Source organism: Mauremys reevesii, linkage group 16, assembly GCF_016161935.1.
Source record: "Mauremys reevesii isolate NIE-2019 linkage group 16, ASM1616193v1, whole genome shotgun sequence".
NCBI lineage: Eukaryota > Metazoa > Chordata > Testudines > Geoemydidae > Mauremys > Mauremys reevesii.
Window position 1 is genome coordinate 22,265,032 of NC_052638.1, and position 14,432 is coordinate 22,279,463.

At 54.4% G+C, this 14,432-nt stretch overlaps 1 protein-coding gene across 2 annotated transcripts in view; it reads left to right on the forward strand.

The window, feature by feature from the left end:
* The first annotated feature begins 1,191 nt into the window (after positions 1 to 1,191).
* Positions 1,192 to 14,432, forward strand: part of VSTM2B (V-set and transmembrane domain containing 2B) — a 33,342-nt gene continuing 20,101 nt past the window's right edge. Inside the window, exons 1-5 of one of the 2 annotated variants that reach the window (XM_039502575.1) lie at positions 1,192 to 1,408; positions 1,998 to 2,711; positions 3,524 to 3,708; positions 5,357 to 5,386; positions 11,278 to 11,674. In XM_039502575.1, the coding sequence (XP_039358509.1) occupies positions 2,639 to 2,711; positions 3,524 to 3,708; positions 5,357 to 5,386; positions 11,278 to 11,674 (685 nt within the window). In that variant the 5' untranslated portion in view covers positions 1,192 to 1,408; positions 1,998 to 2,638. Of the gene's footprint in view, positions 1,409 to 1,846; positions 2,712 to 3,523; positions 3,709 to 5,356; positions 5,387 to 11,277; positions 11,675 to 14,432 lie in introns of those variants that run through there. The other variant, XM_039502576.1, reaches the window with a different exon arrangement.

Consider the following 14,432-nt stretch of genomic DNA (forward strand, 5'->3'; position numbering starts at 1 on the left):
TCAAGTAAAAAACTCCAGGCCCCGGCTGTGTGTTAGCCAAAGATATGTTTATGAGCAAGTTGAGAGAGCACTCTGAGGCTATTTGCCAGGTAGTCTCCAACATTTCATGAAAATGGAAGTTTATTGATTAGTACCAATGCAGAAAATCTTCTGAGGCTGCAAATGCACAATAAAAATATTTAAGGTAAATTTTATTAACTCAAGAGATGGACAGTCATCTTTTCAGTTAATAAATTGTTTAATCCTTTATTTTTTAAGCTTAATGTCTCTAAGAAATAACCTTTCCTGTGACTGCTTTGCCAACACCTTCTATTTCACTTTTCAGTTTGTAGCAAATTTACAGTACCAATTGAAAAGCTCCCTGGACGTGCGTTTTCTAATGAAGATGGCGTGATAGCACTTGTATGGATGACCATATAACGTTGACCAGCACTGGAAAATGCTGCAGATTGAGGTAAGTGGTGTGTGTTGTAATTTATTTAGCAAAATAATTATACTGTCCACAGTACTACAGAGAGGAGGAGGAGGGGACAACTATATTCTCTGCCTGGGGCGAGGTAGAGGGTGGAATTCCTTGTCTTCCATCAACTCCCCCCCGCCCCTTCCAAACACATCCCCACTCCTACTTCCTCAGGGAATCGCATGAACCAGAACACGAGTAATTCCAGAGAGACTCTGGCCCGGCACTTTATGCTGAGTATCAGGGGTTGTGTAGAGCCAGGGACTCTGATCCCTTCGTTCCCCTCCGGCAGGCAGGTGAAATCCCCCGCTGGCTGGCACGGGGCTCGGTAGCCTTGCACGCTGTGACATGCCGGGGAAGAGCAGCTCGGGCTCGTTCCGTGGGAGCTGCCCAGCCAGCCCCGGCGTGAATGAAGCGCCCGCAGCGATCTGGGAGCCCGGGTCAGTCCCTGGCACCGCCCGCGTTATGTCCCTTCCCAGGGGATGTTTCTCTGCCCCTGGCCGGGCAGACGAGGCTCGCTCGGGCGAGTCTGTTGGGCTCTTGGCCGCTGCAGGGGGCGAGGGGCGGCTCTGCGCCGCCGGGGACCCGAGTGTGCCGGGCCAGCCCCCGGAGGGGGCGGACGGCGGGAGGGGCGCGGGGCCGGGCTGTCTCCCTAGATGAGGGCAGGAAACACCCCCTCCCGCCCGGGGGCCCAACCGGAAATCTGGCTCGCTCCGAATCAACTAGTCCCTGTGTCCCCAGCCCCCGGCTCCGAGCGCGGCACCTGGGCAGGGCAGCGGCCGGGACCCCCGGGCGCCCTCGGGCACCGCTCGCTCGGTCTGTGCGCCCCGGGTCACCGCGGCTGGCTCCGCCGGGCACTTGGGCTGCGTGTTCGCCCCGCCGAGCTTTGCCCAGCATGGGGTGGCAGCCGCGCCGGGCTGGCAGCGGGCGAGGCGGCGGGAGCCCCAGGTAAGGCGGGGGAGACGGGGCTGGCGGAGGCTGCGGCTGCCCGGCGGCACCGCCCGGGGGTGGGCGGAGAGAGACCGACCAGGCGCCGGGCCGGGGAGTTATTTCTGCCCACTACGGTGCCCAGGGGAGTGGGCGTTCAGCGGCGGCCGGGCCGGGAGCTTGCCCGGCCTGGCGAACCGCCGCCCAGATGTTGTTCACTTGAAGTCCAGCTGCTCCGGGGGCCCAGCCGCGCCCGGTATTCCCAGGCGATCGGCTCGGCTCGGCTCCCAGTGCCGATCGGGGACGCGCCGCTGTGGGGGTAGAGGGGGGGACGGGCTGAATCCTGGAGCAGAGGGAACATCCCCCAGCCCGAGCCCGGCACCCGCGCTAGCAAACGTGTAACGAGACCCGAAGGCGCAGGGGGGTGGGGCGGGCAGGGATCCTGGTTTTGTCCTGCCGTGGTTGGGGAATTGTCAACACGAACTGCGGGCGCGTTTTGCTGCGCTGCTTGGCGGCAGGGACGGGAGCACAAGCCAAGCGGTCTGACTCTCTTTGTGTGTTCGGGGCTGCATTACGCGGGGACGTCAGATCCTGAAATTCCCTCTCATAGGTCGAACCGCGTGTTGGTGTGAGAGTGGCGGGGGGGAAGCCTGTGGTTTCGTGCCCGGGCCGGGCTGCAGAGCGCAGCAGCAGCAAGCGGCGGCTTTGGACCTGCCATCCCCACCGCCGGAAGAGACACCCCGGGCCGCAAACAGGAAAGGCTCGATTGCTCCCCAGATTGAGAGTGAAGCGAACAATCCCCTGCCGCCGCCTCGGACCTTCCTTGAAAATCGAGCCCAGACTGGCCATTGTGATGGGTCTTGGAGGGGAGCTCGGGATCCGGCCCCTGCTTCTGGACGGCAAAAAATCCTATTCAACCCAAGGAAGTTGAATCCCGTTTAGTGTCGGGGAGAATCCGGTGGGGGGAAATACCGGAGACCAGATTTATCATTTCATCCTCAGGAACTACACTTCCTCCCGACAGCACATTCGATCAGCCGGCTGTGGATTTTATACTCCCTTCCAAATGTATTTATTTTTGTAAAGTTAGCTGGGTGGCTGTTGGCTTTTTGGTTTTTGGGAAGAGTCTTACCCCTGGACTAGTGTCGGAGACGTGGCTTCTCTTTGCAATGGGATTGCAGATTTCTTAGCTGTGTTGTGGTCACGCTAGATTCCCGACTTGCCCTCCACCCTGAAGTTTCCATATATGAAATGGAAAATCGAGGGCTGTTCGGCGCCCTTGGTTACCTGATGTTCAATGCACCCCTGCTGTTCATAGTAAACGGTAAGTAGGAAACTTTGCTTCTTCCTATAGCAAATCGCCACCCCACATACAGCTCGCTCGAAGGGAAGCCAGCAGAACCGTGCGGGGAGAAATCTAAGGGGGCTGGGAAGGGCTAGTGGCCAGGGGAACCGTGTGTTTGACTCGGTAAAACCTCATTCTCCTTCGGATAACAAAAAGTGTGCTGGTATCAGATCCGATGTTCCTGTCACCGGTCGCTATTGAGCGCAATAGACGTAACTGGTTTGCACCTTTGTGGTGTGAGAACTTTACTGTTTGTGTAGTGTGTGTTGGGGGGGGTTATACAGAGGAGGAGAACAGGGTGACGCTATGGCTATCGCAGGTGGGCACTGGGGGGTTAGTTCTCTGAAGCCCGGAGGCACAGGGCACGCACCAGGATCTGCGGGACTGCAGCCTGCCTGCGCTCAGCTGCGAGCGCTAGCGGGCTGGCTGGCGGAGAGCGATTTGAAACCTGCAGGTGTTGGCTGGCGATTTGTGTGACAGAAACATGCGTCTCCTCATATTCGGAGAGGAGCTTTTCTGTCCAACACTCCCCAGACTCGTCTCCGTTGCCACTGGCGCGGGTGCACCAGTCGGTGCCCAGGCAGCGGGGTGAAGGAGAACCGAGCTCGCCTGTGTTCTCACTGAGCCAGGCTGCCGAGCCTGGGCTTTAGCCGCTGAGACGCGAGACGCTCATTTACCCGACAGCGCTTAGCCCTCGAGTTAAAGCAGATCAGATTACGACGAACCGGACTGATTTTGTCTCTTAATCTCTCCTGTTAACCAGCCCTTGTAATTCTATCTTCTCCTCCCAGCTACATTTACTGAAGTTCCCAAAGATGTGACTGTTAGGGAGGGAGATGATATTGAGATGCCTTGTGCTTTTCGGGCCAGCGGATCCACCTCTTACTCCTTGGAAATCCAGTGGTGGTACCTTAAAGAACCAGCCAGAGAACTTGCTCATGAATTAGCCATCAGTGCCCCTGGCAGCAGAAGCAAGGTAACAAAATGCCACGGAAACGTACCTGTTCATTAAGTGCAACATGCGCAGAGTGGTTAAATAACGCGAACAGACACTGCCGGGGAAAGGCGCTTCCCCTGTTACATCCCGTGAAGTGGGTAGGAATCCCCGGGTGTCCTAAACTCGCCCGTGGAATGGGGGAGAGACTAGAATTTGGTGATCATGCGCCCCAGAAAATCTGACAGCACGTTGGGGATTGTAAACATGTTCTTAGAGAATGGTAAATATCGGTCTGACTGCAAACCCCATCGCAGAGAGCAGCTTTAAACCGGTTTATTGTATTACATTACAAAGCGGGGATAAACAGGAGGCAACTGTGCTAGTCTGAACCGAGCTGGAAATCACCACGAACAAACGTGGGAGAGGTTGATTAAACAAGATGAGCTCCTCTATGTAGATGATTAATAAGAGCAGATGGAGGAGAGAGGGATATGCTCCTAGCTGGAGATCCTGCAGGACAATTCTGCAGTGGGATGATTTATTTACATACTCAAATGAAGTGATTAACATGCCTTAAGGAAAGCAGGTTAAATCTTGTTTCTTTCTCAATCTGCAGAAGGCCTCTTGGCTCCAATATTGGCCCCAGTCTTAATGTCTAGGCTGCATTTCCCTGACACCCAGTTTATTCTGCAGCCTAGATCTTGGCGCAACACGCTTTATTGGCAGCATAATGCTGCCCACTATATAAACAAGGTTAAACATGAGAGGAGAAGTTCTGAGCAGGAGTTCCAAGATGTGTCTTTCTAAAGTATATACAGCTTCTGACCTTTTCCTACCACAGAGACATTAAGCCTGATGATACTCCCTGAGGAGCCTCTAATGCCTACACCAGGTCCTAGCTATATGGCAGGCTTGTTTTCCTGTAAGGCTCAAATATAGATGCAAAGCATATAGACTCCAAACTAATGTGATGCCTGACTAGCTGGGGAAAATGTACGCCTGTTGTCAGAGAGGGAAATAAATCCTTGGATTTAAATGTCTTCTTTAACCTTATATACAACTGTGAGCTGCTTTTACAATAAATGGTGACAGGGGATGCCCAGAAAATGACTATCTCCTTGGGAGGCACATCAGAGAGATCAGAGGCATCATTTCTTTTTACAATAAAGTTGATTGTAACAAAGAAATAAATCAGATTAAAAAACTGACGAGCTGCATCTGATCTTGTGCTGTTTAGGGACCTCATCCCTGCACTAAAGCAACTCAGGATCTGGCTTTCCCAAGTCATTTCCATGCGCAACTCTGCACTGCCATAGAAAACAACCACTCCTACCTACAATGGCTATTTCAAATTTAATTGGGCTTTTTACAATTACCGTCGCTCTGTTTATGCAACGACCATTCTTCTGCAGATATATATCCCTTAGCAAGGCAAAACTTTCACTATAGGCATCTAATAAGCCCAGTTACATTTTACCAAAGCAATCCTGTTCCTTAAGCACTAATTGATTAAATCGAATCCAAATTCTCCCAATAGTCACGCACAATCAGTTTGAAACAAGTTATGAAAGTTGCGCTGAAGATCTGTCTGTCCTACCATCTGTTTAGCTGGGGACGTGGGTGCTTATAATAATGTTAATATGCTTTAGGAGTCTAGCCTAACATGTTTCCTTCTCTGCTTTTTTAGGTAACAAATAAGGATGCAACTAAAATCAGCGTAAGTGCAGATCAAACTGAGTGATGCACAGTTTCTATATGTACGTGCTGGTTTTGTAACACCCCAAAACATGATTTCAGGCAGTTTAACCCTCTAGAGCAAGGGAAATGGTGGAGCACAGTGGGCATGTACATCTTTTCCTCTCCTTGCTGTGCCATATCGCCATCAAAATGTTGCCATCTGTTGCTATTTTAACTGTCAAGTTTTATTACTTGCAAATCCAGGCAAGAGGTATTTGTTTTTTTCTCCCCTTCTTTGATCTCACCTGGAAAGTACTGGAGGTCAGGTCAAGTGATAATTCTGCTTTTCATTTGGCTGCTTCCGCTACTGAAAACCCACCACTCCCCCCAGCAATGTCAAATTTCTTTATAGCACATTATATACAATTTCTGTTGATTTCAGGCCCGATCCAGTCACTGATTTCACTGGGAGCATGAGCAGGCCCGTTTATTTGTTTGGCTTTAATCCCATCACTGTCACTCTTCTGTTTCCATCAGTGGGAGTAAGAAAAGGGTGCTAGGGAAGGTAGGGAGAATCTTGCAGAGATTAAACACTGCAGTTGGGAGTAAAGATAGATGAGATCTTTTAATTCACTCTGGCTAATAGTCCCACTGAAATTAAAGGCAATCAGTAAAGACAGCAGAATTTGATCCTTCATCCTGTGTTTATAATGGGGATATCTGAGGGTAGAAGGCACTAGGTAATAGCTAGAGGGATGGTGTGTGCAGTCTGGCCATTACATATGAAGGTATTTGGGTATTTTTTGTTGGATTGGGGGTAGGGAGAGATGTATTAGTTAAGGCATGTATTTTTAGAAGGGAGGGGAAAGGTTGGCTGGGTGGTTTGTAGGGGGTAAGAGAGAGGAAATGCATTATTTTTAGCAGGCTGGGTGTTGGAGTTGGGAGGGGCTGTGTTTCATTTTGGGGAAAGATTACTACTCGGATTTATTTTTAGAAAGGCAGTTGGAAGATTAGTGGCTGACTGTTGGTTTTAGATGGGAGATGTGGAAAAATTGGAAAGAGTCCAGCGGAGGGCAACAAAAATGATTGGGGGCTGCAGCACATGACTTATGAGGAGAGGCTGAGGGATCTGGGATTGTTTAGTCTGCAGAAGAGAAGAATGAGGGGGTTTTGATAGCTGCTTTCAACTACCTGAAAGGGGGTTACAAAGAGGATGGATCTAGACTGTTCTCAGTGGTACCTGATGAGAGAACAAGGAGTAATGGTCTCAAGTTGCAGTGGGGGAGGTTTAGGTTGGATATTAGGAAAAACTTTTTCACTAGGAGGGTGGTGAAGCACTGGAATGGGTTACCTAGGGAGGTGGTGGAATCTCCTTCCGTAGAGGTTTTTAAGGTCAGGCTTGACAAAGCCCTGGCTGGGATGATTTAGTTGGGAATTGGTCCTGCTTTGAGCAGGAGGTTGGACTAGATGACCTCCTGAGGTCCCTTCCAACCCTGATATTCTACGATTCTATGATTCTATGTCTTTAGTTTTGGAAGGGGATGAGGGCAGGATTAGTGGCTTTTTAAAAATAAATTTAGAAAAAAGATGGCATGTTTAATGTATTAACTTTGGGAAGAGGGAGGGACAGAATTAGTGGCTGGTTATTTGAGTGCTGTGGAGAAGTGCATTTAGTTTGGAAGGAAAGAACTGGAATTGGTGGCTGGGTTTTTTACTTAGATGGGGAGATGCAGTGCTTAAAGTATTTATTTATAGAATATAATGGAGTAGGAGCAATGGTTGTGTGTTTTTGTGTTTGATTTCCAGGGGTTGGGGGGAAAGAGATGCATTTACTTCTGGAGCTGAGGGTGGATGAGGCCATGGGTGCACTGTTGAGTACATTGGAAGTGGTGGATTCGGTAGCTTGGTGCTTGACTAGAGTATGCATCACTTACTGCATTTAATTTTGGAAGGGCTGGGATAGGTTCAGTGACTTGGTAATTTGGGGGGGTCATTTATTTTGAGGAGGAGCTGGATAGTTGGGTTATAGAACGAGAGAGATTTGATTATGGAGAGGAGCTGGGGTGGTCTCAGATAATTATACAACCCATAGCACTACAGAGAAGAGGAGGAGGGGACAAATATAGTCTCTGCCTGGGACGAGGTAGAGGGTAGAATTCTTTGCTACGTGTTTGGTTACTGGGGGGGGGGGGATCCTCCAATTTCTTAGAGATGGTGAAGCAGGTGGGAGGGGAGGTGTATTAATTTCTGGGAGGAGCAGGCTCGAGGCTAGGGCAGGAGGGAAAGGTCAGGTGCACTGGGGCAGGCTTGGGGGCAGAGGGAGATGCGTTGGGCAGACTCAGGGAGGTGCATTGGGGCAGGCCCAGAGAGGAAATCAGAGGGGAGGTGCATTGGGATGGGCGAGGTACATTGGGGCAGGCCTGGGGAGGTGCATTAGGATGTGGGGATGCGCACTGGGGCAGGCCTGGGGAGGTGCACTGGGACAGGCCTGGGGAGGAGATCAGAGGGGAGGTGCACTGGGGCAGGCTTGGAGGAGATGCGGGGGAGGTGCATTGGGACAGGGGAGATGCATCGGGATGGGGGGACGTGCACTGGGGCCGCCCGAGGAGGTGCACTGGGATGGGGGTAGGTGCATGGGGGCAGGCCCGGGGAGGTGCATTGGGGCAGGCCTGGGGAGGTGCACTGGGACGGGTCTGGGGAGGAGAACAGAGGGGAGATGCACTGGGGGAGGCTTGGAGATGCGGGGGAGGTGCATCGGGATGGGGGGACGCGCACTGGGGCTGCCCGAGGAGGTGCACTGGGACGGGGGCAGGTGCATGGGGGCAGGCCCGGGGAGGAGATGCGGGGAGGTGCATTGGGATGGGGGTACCCGCAGTGGGCCAGGCCTGGGGAGGTGCACTGGGACGGGCCAGGGAGTAGATGCGGTGGAGGTGCATTGGGCTTGGGGTACCTGCCCTGGGCCGGGGAGGCGCACTGGGACAGGCCCGGGGAGGAGATGCGGGGGAGGTGCATTGGGATGGAGGTACCCGCACTGGGACGGGGAGGCGCACTGGGACGGGGAGAGGTTCACTGGGACAGGCCCGGGGAGGAGATGCGGGCAGGGGCGGCTCTAGGCACCAGCAAAACAAGCTGGTGCCTGGGATGGGCCCAGGAGGAGATGCGGGGGAGGTGCATTGGGACGGGGGTACCCGCACTGGGGTAGGGGGAGGTGCATTGGGACGGGCCCGGGAGGAGATGTGCGGGAGGTGCATTGGTACGGGGGTACCCGCACTGGGCCAGCGGGAGGTGCACTGGGACAGGCTGGGGAGGAGATCAGAGGAGAGGTGCATTGGGACTGGGGGTACCCGCACTGGGCCAGAGGGAGGTGCACTGGGACGGGCCCGGGAGGAGATGCGGGGGAGGTGCATTGGGATGGGGTACCGCAGTGGGCCAGGCCTGGGGAGGTGCACTGGGACAGGCCCGGGGAGGAGATGCGGGGGAGGTGCATTGGGACGGGGGTACCCGCACTGGGCCAGGGGGAGGTGCACTGGGACGGGCCCGGGAGGAGATGCGAGGGAGGTGCATTGGGATGGGGGGAAGTGCACTGGCACGGGCCCGGGAGGAGAAGCGGGGGAGGTGCATTGGGATGGGGGTACCCGCAGTGGGCCAGGCCTGGGGAGGTGCACTGGGACAGGCCCGGGGAGGAGATGCGGGGGAGGTGCATTGGGACAGGGGTACCCGCACTGGGCCAGGGGGAGGTGCACTGGGACGGGCCCGGGAGGAGAAGCAGCGGAGGTGCATTGGGACGGGGGTACCCGCACTGGGCATGGCGGAGGTGCACTGGGACGGGCCCAGGAGGAGATGCGAGGGAGGTGCATTGGGACGGGGGGAGGTGCACTGGCACGGGCCCGGGAGGAGATGTGGGGGAGGTGCATTGGGACAGGGGTACCTGCACTGGGCCAGGGGGAGGTGCACTGGGACGGGCCGGGAGGAGAAGCGGCGGAGGTGCATTGGGACGGTGGTACCCACACTGGGCCAGGGGGAGGTGCACTGGGACGGCCCAGGGAGGAGATGCGGGGGAGGTGCATTGGGACGGGGGTACCCGGACTGGACCAGGGGGAGGTGCACTGGGACGGGCCAGGGAGGAGATGCGGGGGAGGTGCATTGGGACGGGGGGAGGTGCACTGGCACGGGCCCGGGAGGAGAGCCGGGGGAGGTGCATTGGGACGGGCCCGGGAGGAGAGCCGGGGGAGGTGCATTGGGACGGGGGTACCCGGTCTGGACCAGGGGGATGTGCACTGGGACGGGCCAGGGAGGAGATGCGGGGGAGGTGCATTGGGACGGGGGCAGGTGCACTGGGACGGGCCCGGGAGGAGATGCGGGGGAGGTGCATTGGGCCGGGGGCAGGTGCACTGGGACGGGCCCAGGAGGAGATGCGGGGGAGGTGCATTGGGCCGGGGGTACCCGCAATGGGCATGGGGGAGGTGCATTGGGACGGGCCCGGGAGGAGATGCGGGGGAGGTGCATTGGGACGGGGGTACCCGCACTGGGACGGGGGGAGGTGCACTGGGACAAGCTGGGGAGGAGCATTGGGACGGGGGTACCCGCACTGGGCCATGGGGAGGTGCACTGGGACGGGCCCGGGAGGAGAAGCGGGGGAGGTGCACTGGGACCGGGGGTACCCGCACTGGGCCAGAGGGAGGTGCACTGGGACGGGCCCGGGAGGAGAAGCGGGGGAGGTGCATTGGGATGGGGGTACCCGCACTGGGACGGGCCCGGGAGGAGATGTGCGGGAGGTGCATTGGTACGGGGGTACCCGCACTGGGCCAGCGGGAGGTGCACTGGGACGGGTCCGGGAGGAGAAGCGGGGGAGGTGCATTGGGACGGGGGTACCCGCACTGGGCCTGGCTGGGGAGGAGATCAGAGGGGATGTGCATGGGGACGGGGGTACCCGCACTGGGCCAGGGGGAGGTGCACTGGGACGGCCCGGGGAGGAGAAGCGGGGGAGGTGCATTGGGACGGGGATACCCGTACTGGGCCAGGGGGAGGTGCATTGGGACGGCCCGGGGAGGTGCATTGGGACGGGGATACCCGCACTGGGCCAGGGGGAGGTGCACTGGGACGGGCCCGGGAGGAGATGCGGGGGAGGTGCATTGGGACGGGGGTACCCGCACTGGGCCAGGGGGAGGTGCACTGGGACAGGCTGGGGAGGAGATCAGAAGGGAGGTGCATTGGGACGGGGGTACCCGCACTGGGCCAGGGGGAGGTGCACTGGGACGGGCCCGGGAGGAGAAGCAGGGGAGGTGCACTGGGACGGGGATACCCGTACTGGGCCAGGGGAGGTGCCTTGGGCCGGCCCGGGGAGGTGCATTGGGACGGGGATACCCGCACTGGGCCAGGGGGAGGTGCACTGGGACGGGCCCGGGAGGAGAGCCGGGGGAGGTGCATTGGGACGGGGGTACCCGCACTGGGCCAGGGGGAGGTGCACTGGGACGGGCCAGGGAGGAGATGCGGGGGAGGTGCATTGGGACGGGGGTACCCGCACTGGGACGGGCCCGGGAGGAGATGTGCGGGAGGTGCATTGGGATGGGGGTACCCGCACTGGGCCAGGGGGAGGTGCACTGGGACGGGCCAGGGAGTAGATGCGGGGGAGGTGCATTGGTACGGGGGTACCCGCACTGGGCCAGCGGGAGGTGCACTGGGACAGGCTGGGGAGGAGATCAGAGGAGAGGTGCATTGGGACGGGGGTACCCGCACTGGGCCAGGGGGAGGTGCACTGGGACGGGCCAGGGAGGAGATGCGGGGGAGGTGCATTGGGACGGGGGTACCCGCACTGGGCATGGCGGAGGTGCACTGGGACGGGCCAGGGAGGAGAGCCGGGGGAGGTGCATTGGGACCGCCGGCGGGGCTGCGCGGGGCAGTGACCGGCCCGCGGGCTGTGGTCTCTTGCAGACGGTGCGGGTCCAGGGCAATGACATCTCGCACCGGCTGCGGCTGTCGGGCGTGCGGCGGCAGGACGAGGGCGTGTACGAGTGCCGGGTGTCGGACTACAGCGACGACGAGACCCAGGAGCACAAAGCCCAGGCGCTGCTGCGGGTCCTGTCGCGCTTCTCCCCGCCCGACATGCAGGCGGCCGAGGCGGTCTCGCACATCCAGAGCAGCGGCCCGCGCAGGTACAGCCCGGCCAGCAGGGCCACCGCCGAGCCCGGCCTGGAGAAGCGCCTGCTGCCGCCCCAGGGGGCCGGGGCCGGGGCCGCCGCCTCATCCGCCGCCTCCGCCACCGCGGCGTCCTCCTCGGCCTCGCCCCCTCCGGGCCAGGCCGCCATCCTCCGCCAGCAGCACGGATCAGGTGGGTGCCCCGCGGCGCGGCGGGAGCGCGGCGACACCCAGCGGGGCGCGGGGGGAAGCGCAAGGAGCCGAGCCGGCTCCGTGTTCTACAGGGAGAAATAAAGGGCCATAAAACTGGCCCTGCCATAAAGTGAGCCCCGGGGTGTTAGTTATATTGGGAGGCTCGTCGGGCTCTGCTCCCGCTTTTATTCAGCGTGGCACACAGTCAAAATCCTCGAAGCAGAAGGGATTTGGGAGCTAAGAGAACAGGCCTCTAGTGGGGAGCCCTGGTTGAATGGGTTTCAAATGGGGGATTTTGAGGATCAGGGTTAGTTTGTTTGTGGAGTACATTGGCATCAGCAAATTATATCTGCTAGTAAAGGGGAAAACTCCATTACTGGCCCCCAGTATTGCAGATTCGTCTGGCCTAGTCATTGTAGCTACCAGAGAGAGTTTCCTGGCCTCTACTATGGGTGTTTGTTTTCAATTGCACCTGTAATAAACATATACCTTTTACTTCAATGGATGTTCCAGTTGTCTTTAAAGGCTTATCGTGAATGTATCTTCCATAGATAAAAGTAGACCTAAATTGTATTGAAATAATGGATTAAAATGAGGGTTGCAATTGTGTTTGAATTAAAGGACAGACAATTTTAAATCGTAATAAACCCTTTACATGTGGGAGTGGTGGAATGGACCAAGTGGCAACTTCAGAGTCTCTGTCAAGGCAACATTATAAATAGTTTTAAATTATTATCTTTATTAAAATATAGTAGTGCAGACCAGCTGGAGAAAGAAATGTAATTAAGGTAGTAAAAACTAAAGGTCCAATTCTGCAAATAGTTAAATATCTGAGTAAATTTATTTATATATTTAAGTGCTGAAAGAATCAAGTTTTAAGACTCAGTCCTGCACTATTTTAAAGTCAATGAGAGTTTTGTGGCGAACTCCACTGGGAGTAAGATAGAAACCAGAGCTTTTTATGTAGGTACACAGTGTTACGTTTTCAAAGTCATTTTCTACATCTGTGCTTTTTGTTTTGGTTTTGAGTAGTAACAACATTCATAAAGTAAAATGTTACAGTTTTTCTATAGAGATCTTAAAGCTTCAATGCTACAAGTTGACCTGTGTGGGTGAGCCATTGATCCCACATAGATCTGTATGCAGAATTCGGACAGAAGAAAGCTAAACGTCAACTGCTTACAAAGAATTCTACATTTTAGCTTTTAAAATTCAAAGTGATTATATTACCATTTCTTTTAATAAAACTTGCAAATGCAAACATTAAGCAAACACTGGGAAGCCTTTCTAAGCTAAGTTAATTTATTTCAGCAGAGTAATTATTACTTATATTATGGCTCAATCCTGCTCCATTTACTTTAGTGGTAGCGGGATCTGGCCCTTTTTGTTCTGCATTGTGAAGACTGTCAAGATATTCAGCATTATTCTGCCTGTGTTTGATTCATGTGTTAGCCATTATCTTTTACTTAATGTAGAGCAAGCAATCATGCCTGTATATATGGAAGCTGGCATATGGGGATAGTTGAGCATGCTCAGAAAAAGAATTGAGGTCACCTCACAGGAGAGTGCTCTTGGAGTGAGACTCGTCTTTAAATGGAAATATACACCTTTATTTATTCCCATTTACAATCTTGCATCAAACATTTACAGGCTTTGGATCAGATAATTGAAACCAACCAGGTCAGTTATTACTATCCAGGAACTGTATGTAGCTCACAGGTGAACTGTCTTCTGTGATTTTTACCTGCCTCTGTTCTTTGTACAGTCAAATGTCATCCTGTGAAATCTTTTTGTTTTGTTTTGTACCATATGAAAGAGTACTGTGTACTGTTTTGTTGACTAGTCACTTGGGCTAGTGAGGATGGCATGTCATGTGTCTAATAGTGACTTTTCAAGACAAATGAAAAAGTTCTGTCTTAAACCTTTCTGTGTGCACTATTGGTTGCAGACACTCCCATGGCTGACAGTGACACCAGGGAATTAAACTAGAACAACAGAATGCCTGTGAGCCAGTCTTTTCCATTAAACATGTAGATTGTCATTTTAGCAGCCAGAATTGGCTTTGCATGTTATTTTCACGTCTTCCCCTTTCCCCTGCTGATCTAAGTTTAACAGATATGTGGAGGATTAAAAAGTCTTGTGATGCCAGTGTTTCATTGCTGACACATGGAAGGGTCTTGCTATATAAAAGAGATCTCATTTAGGATATGTACTGTTATGCAACCTGCCCATCTAAGTCAACACTTGCATAGTGCATATGCCCTGATAAAACAGTCTGATCAAATTGTAATTGGCACAGTGCCACCTTAACAGATGTGCATGAGTGTGTGCAGCCAAGAGAGCATGTTAGCTGTGTCTGTTAGGGCAAGATCTTCTGCCTAGATTATCCAAATTGCTGTCTAGCCTGATTTTTACATGCCTGTTGTTAGGGGATGTGTCACTGCTACATCATTCCTAGACTGGACTCATTTCCAAAAATAAAACACAACTGTTGCAGCCAGATATGGAGATACTGGGCTCATTTAAATCAAGTGAAAGATGGTGGAATGCAGAAAAGCATCTTGTAGTCTTGTCAGGGGGAGTCTCCAACTGGACACCCCTACAAAATAGGCTAAACCAAGATTTGCTGTTGTGACATCCTCTTTGCACAGGCTAGTGCCAATGAACACTGCCACAAAATGGCATACAAGCTGATTACCTTTCAGGAAGAAAGTTTGAGGTGGTTCTGTAGAGCTTGGGTAGTTGTTAGTTGTCATGGG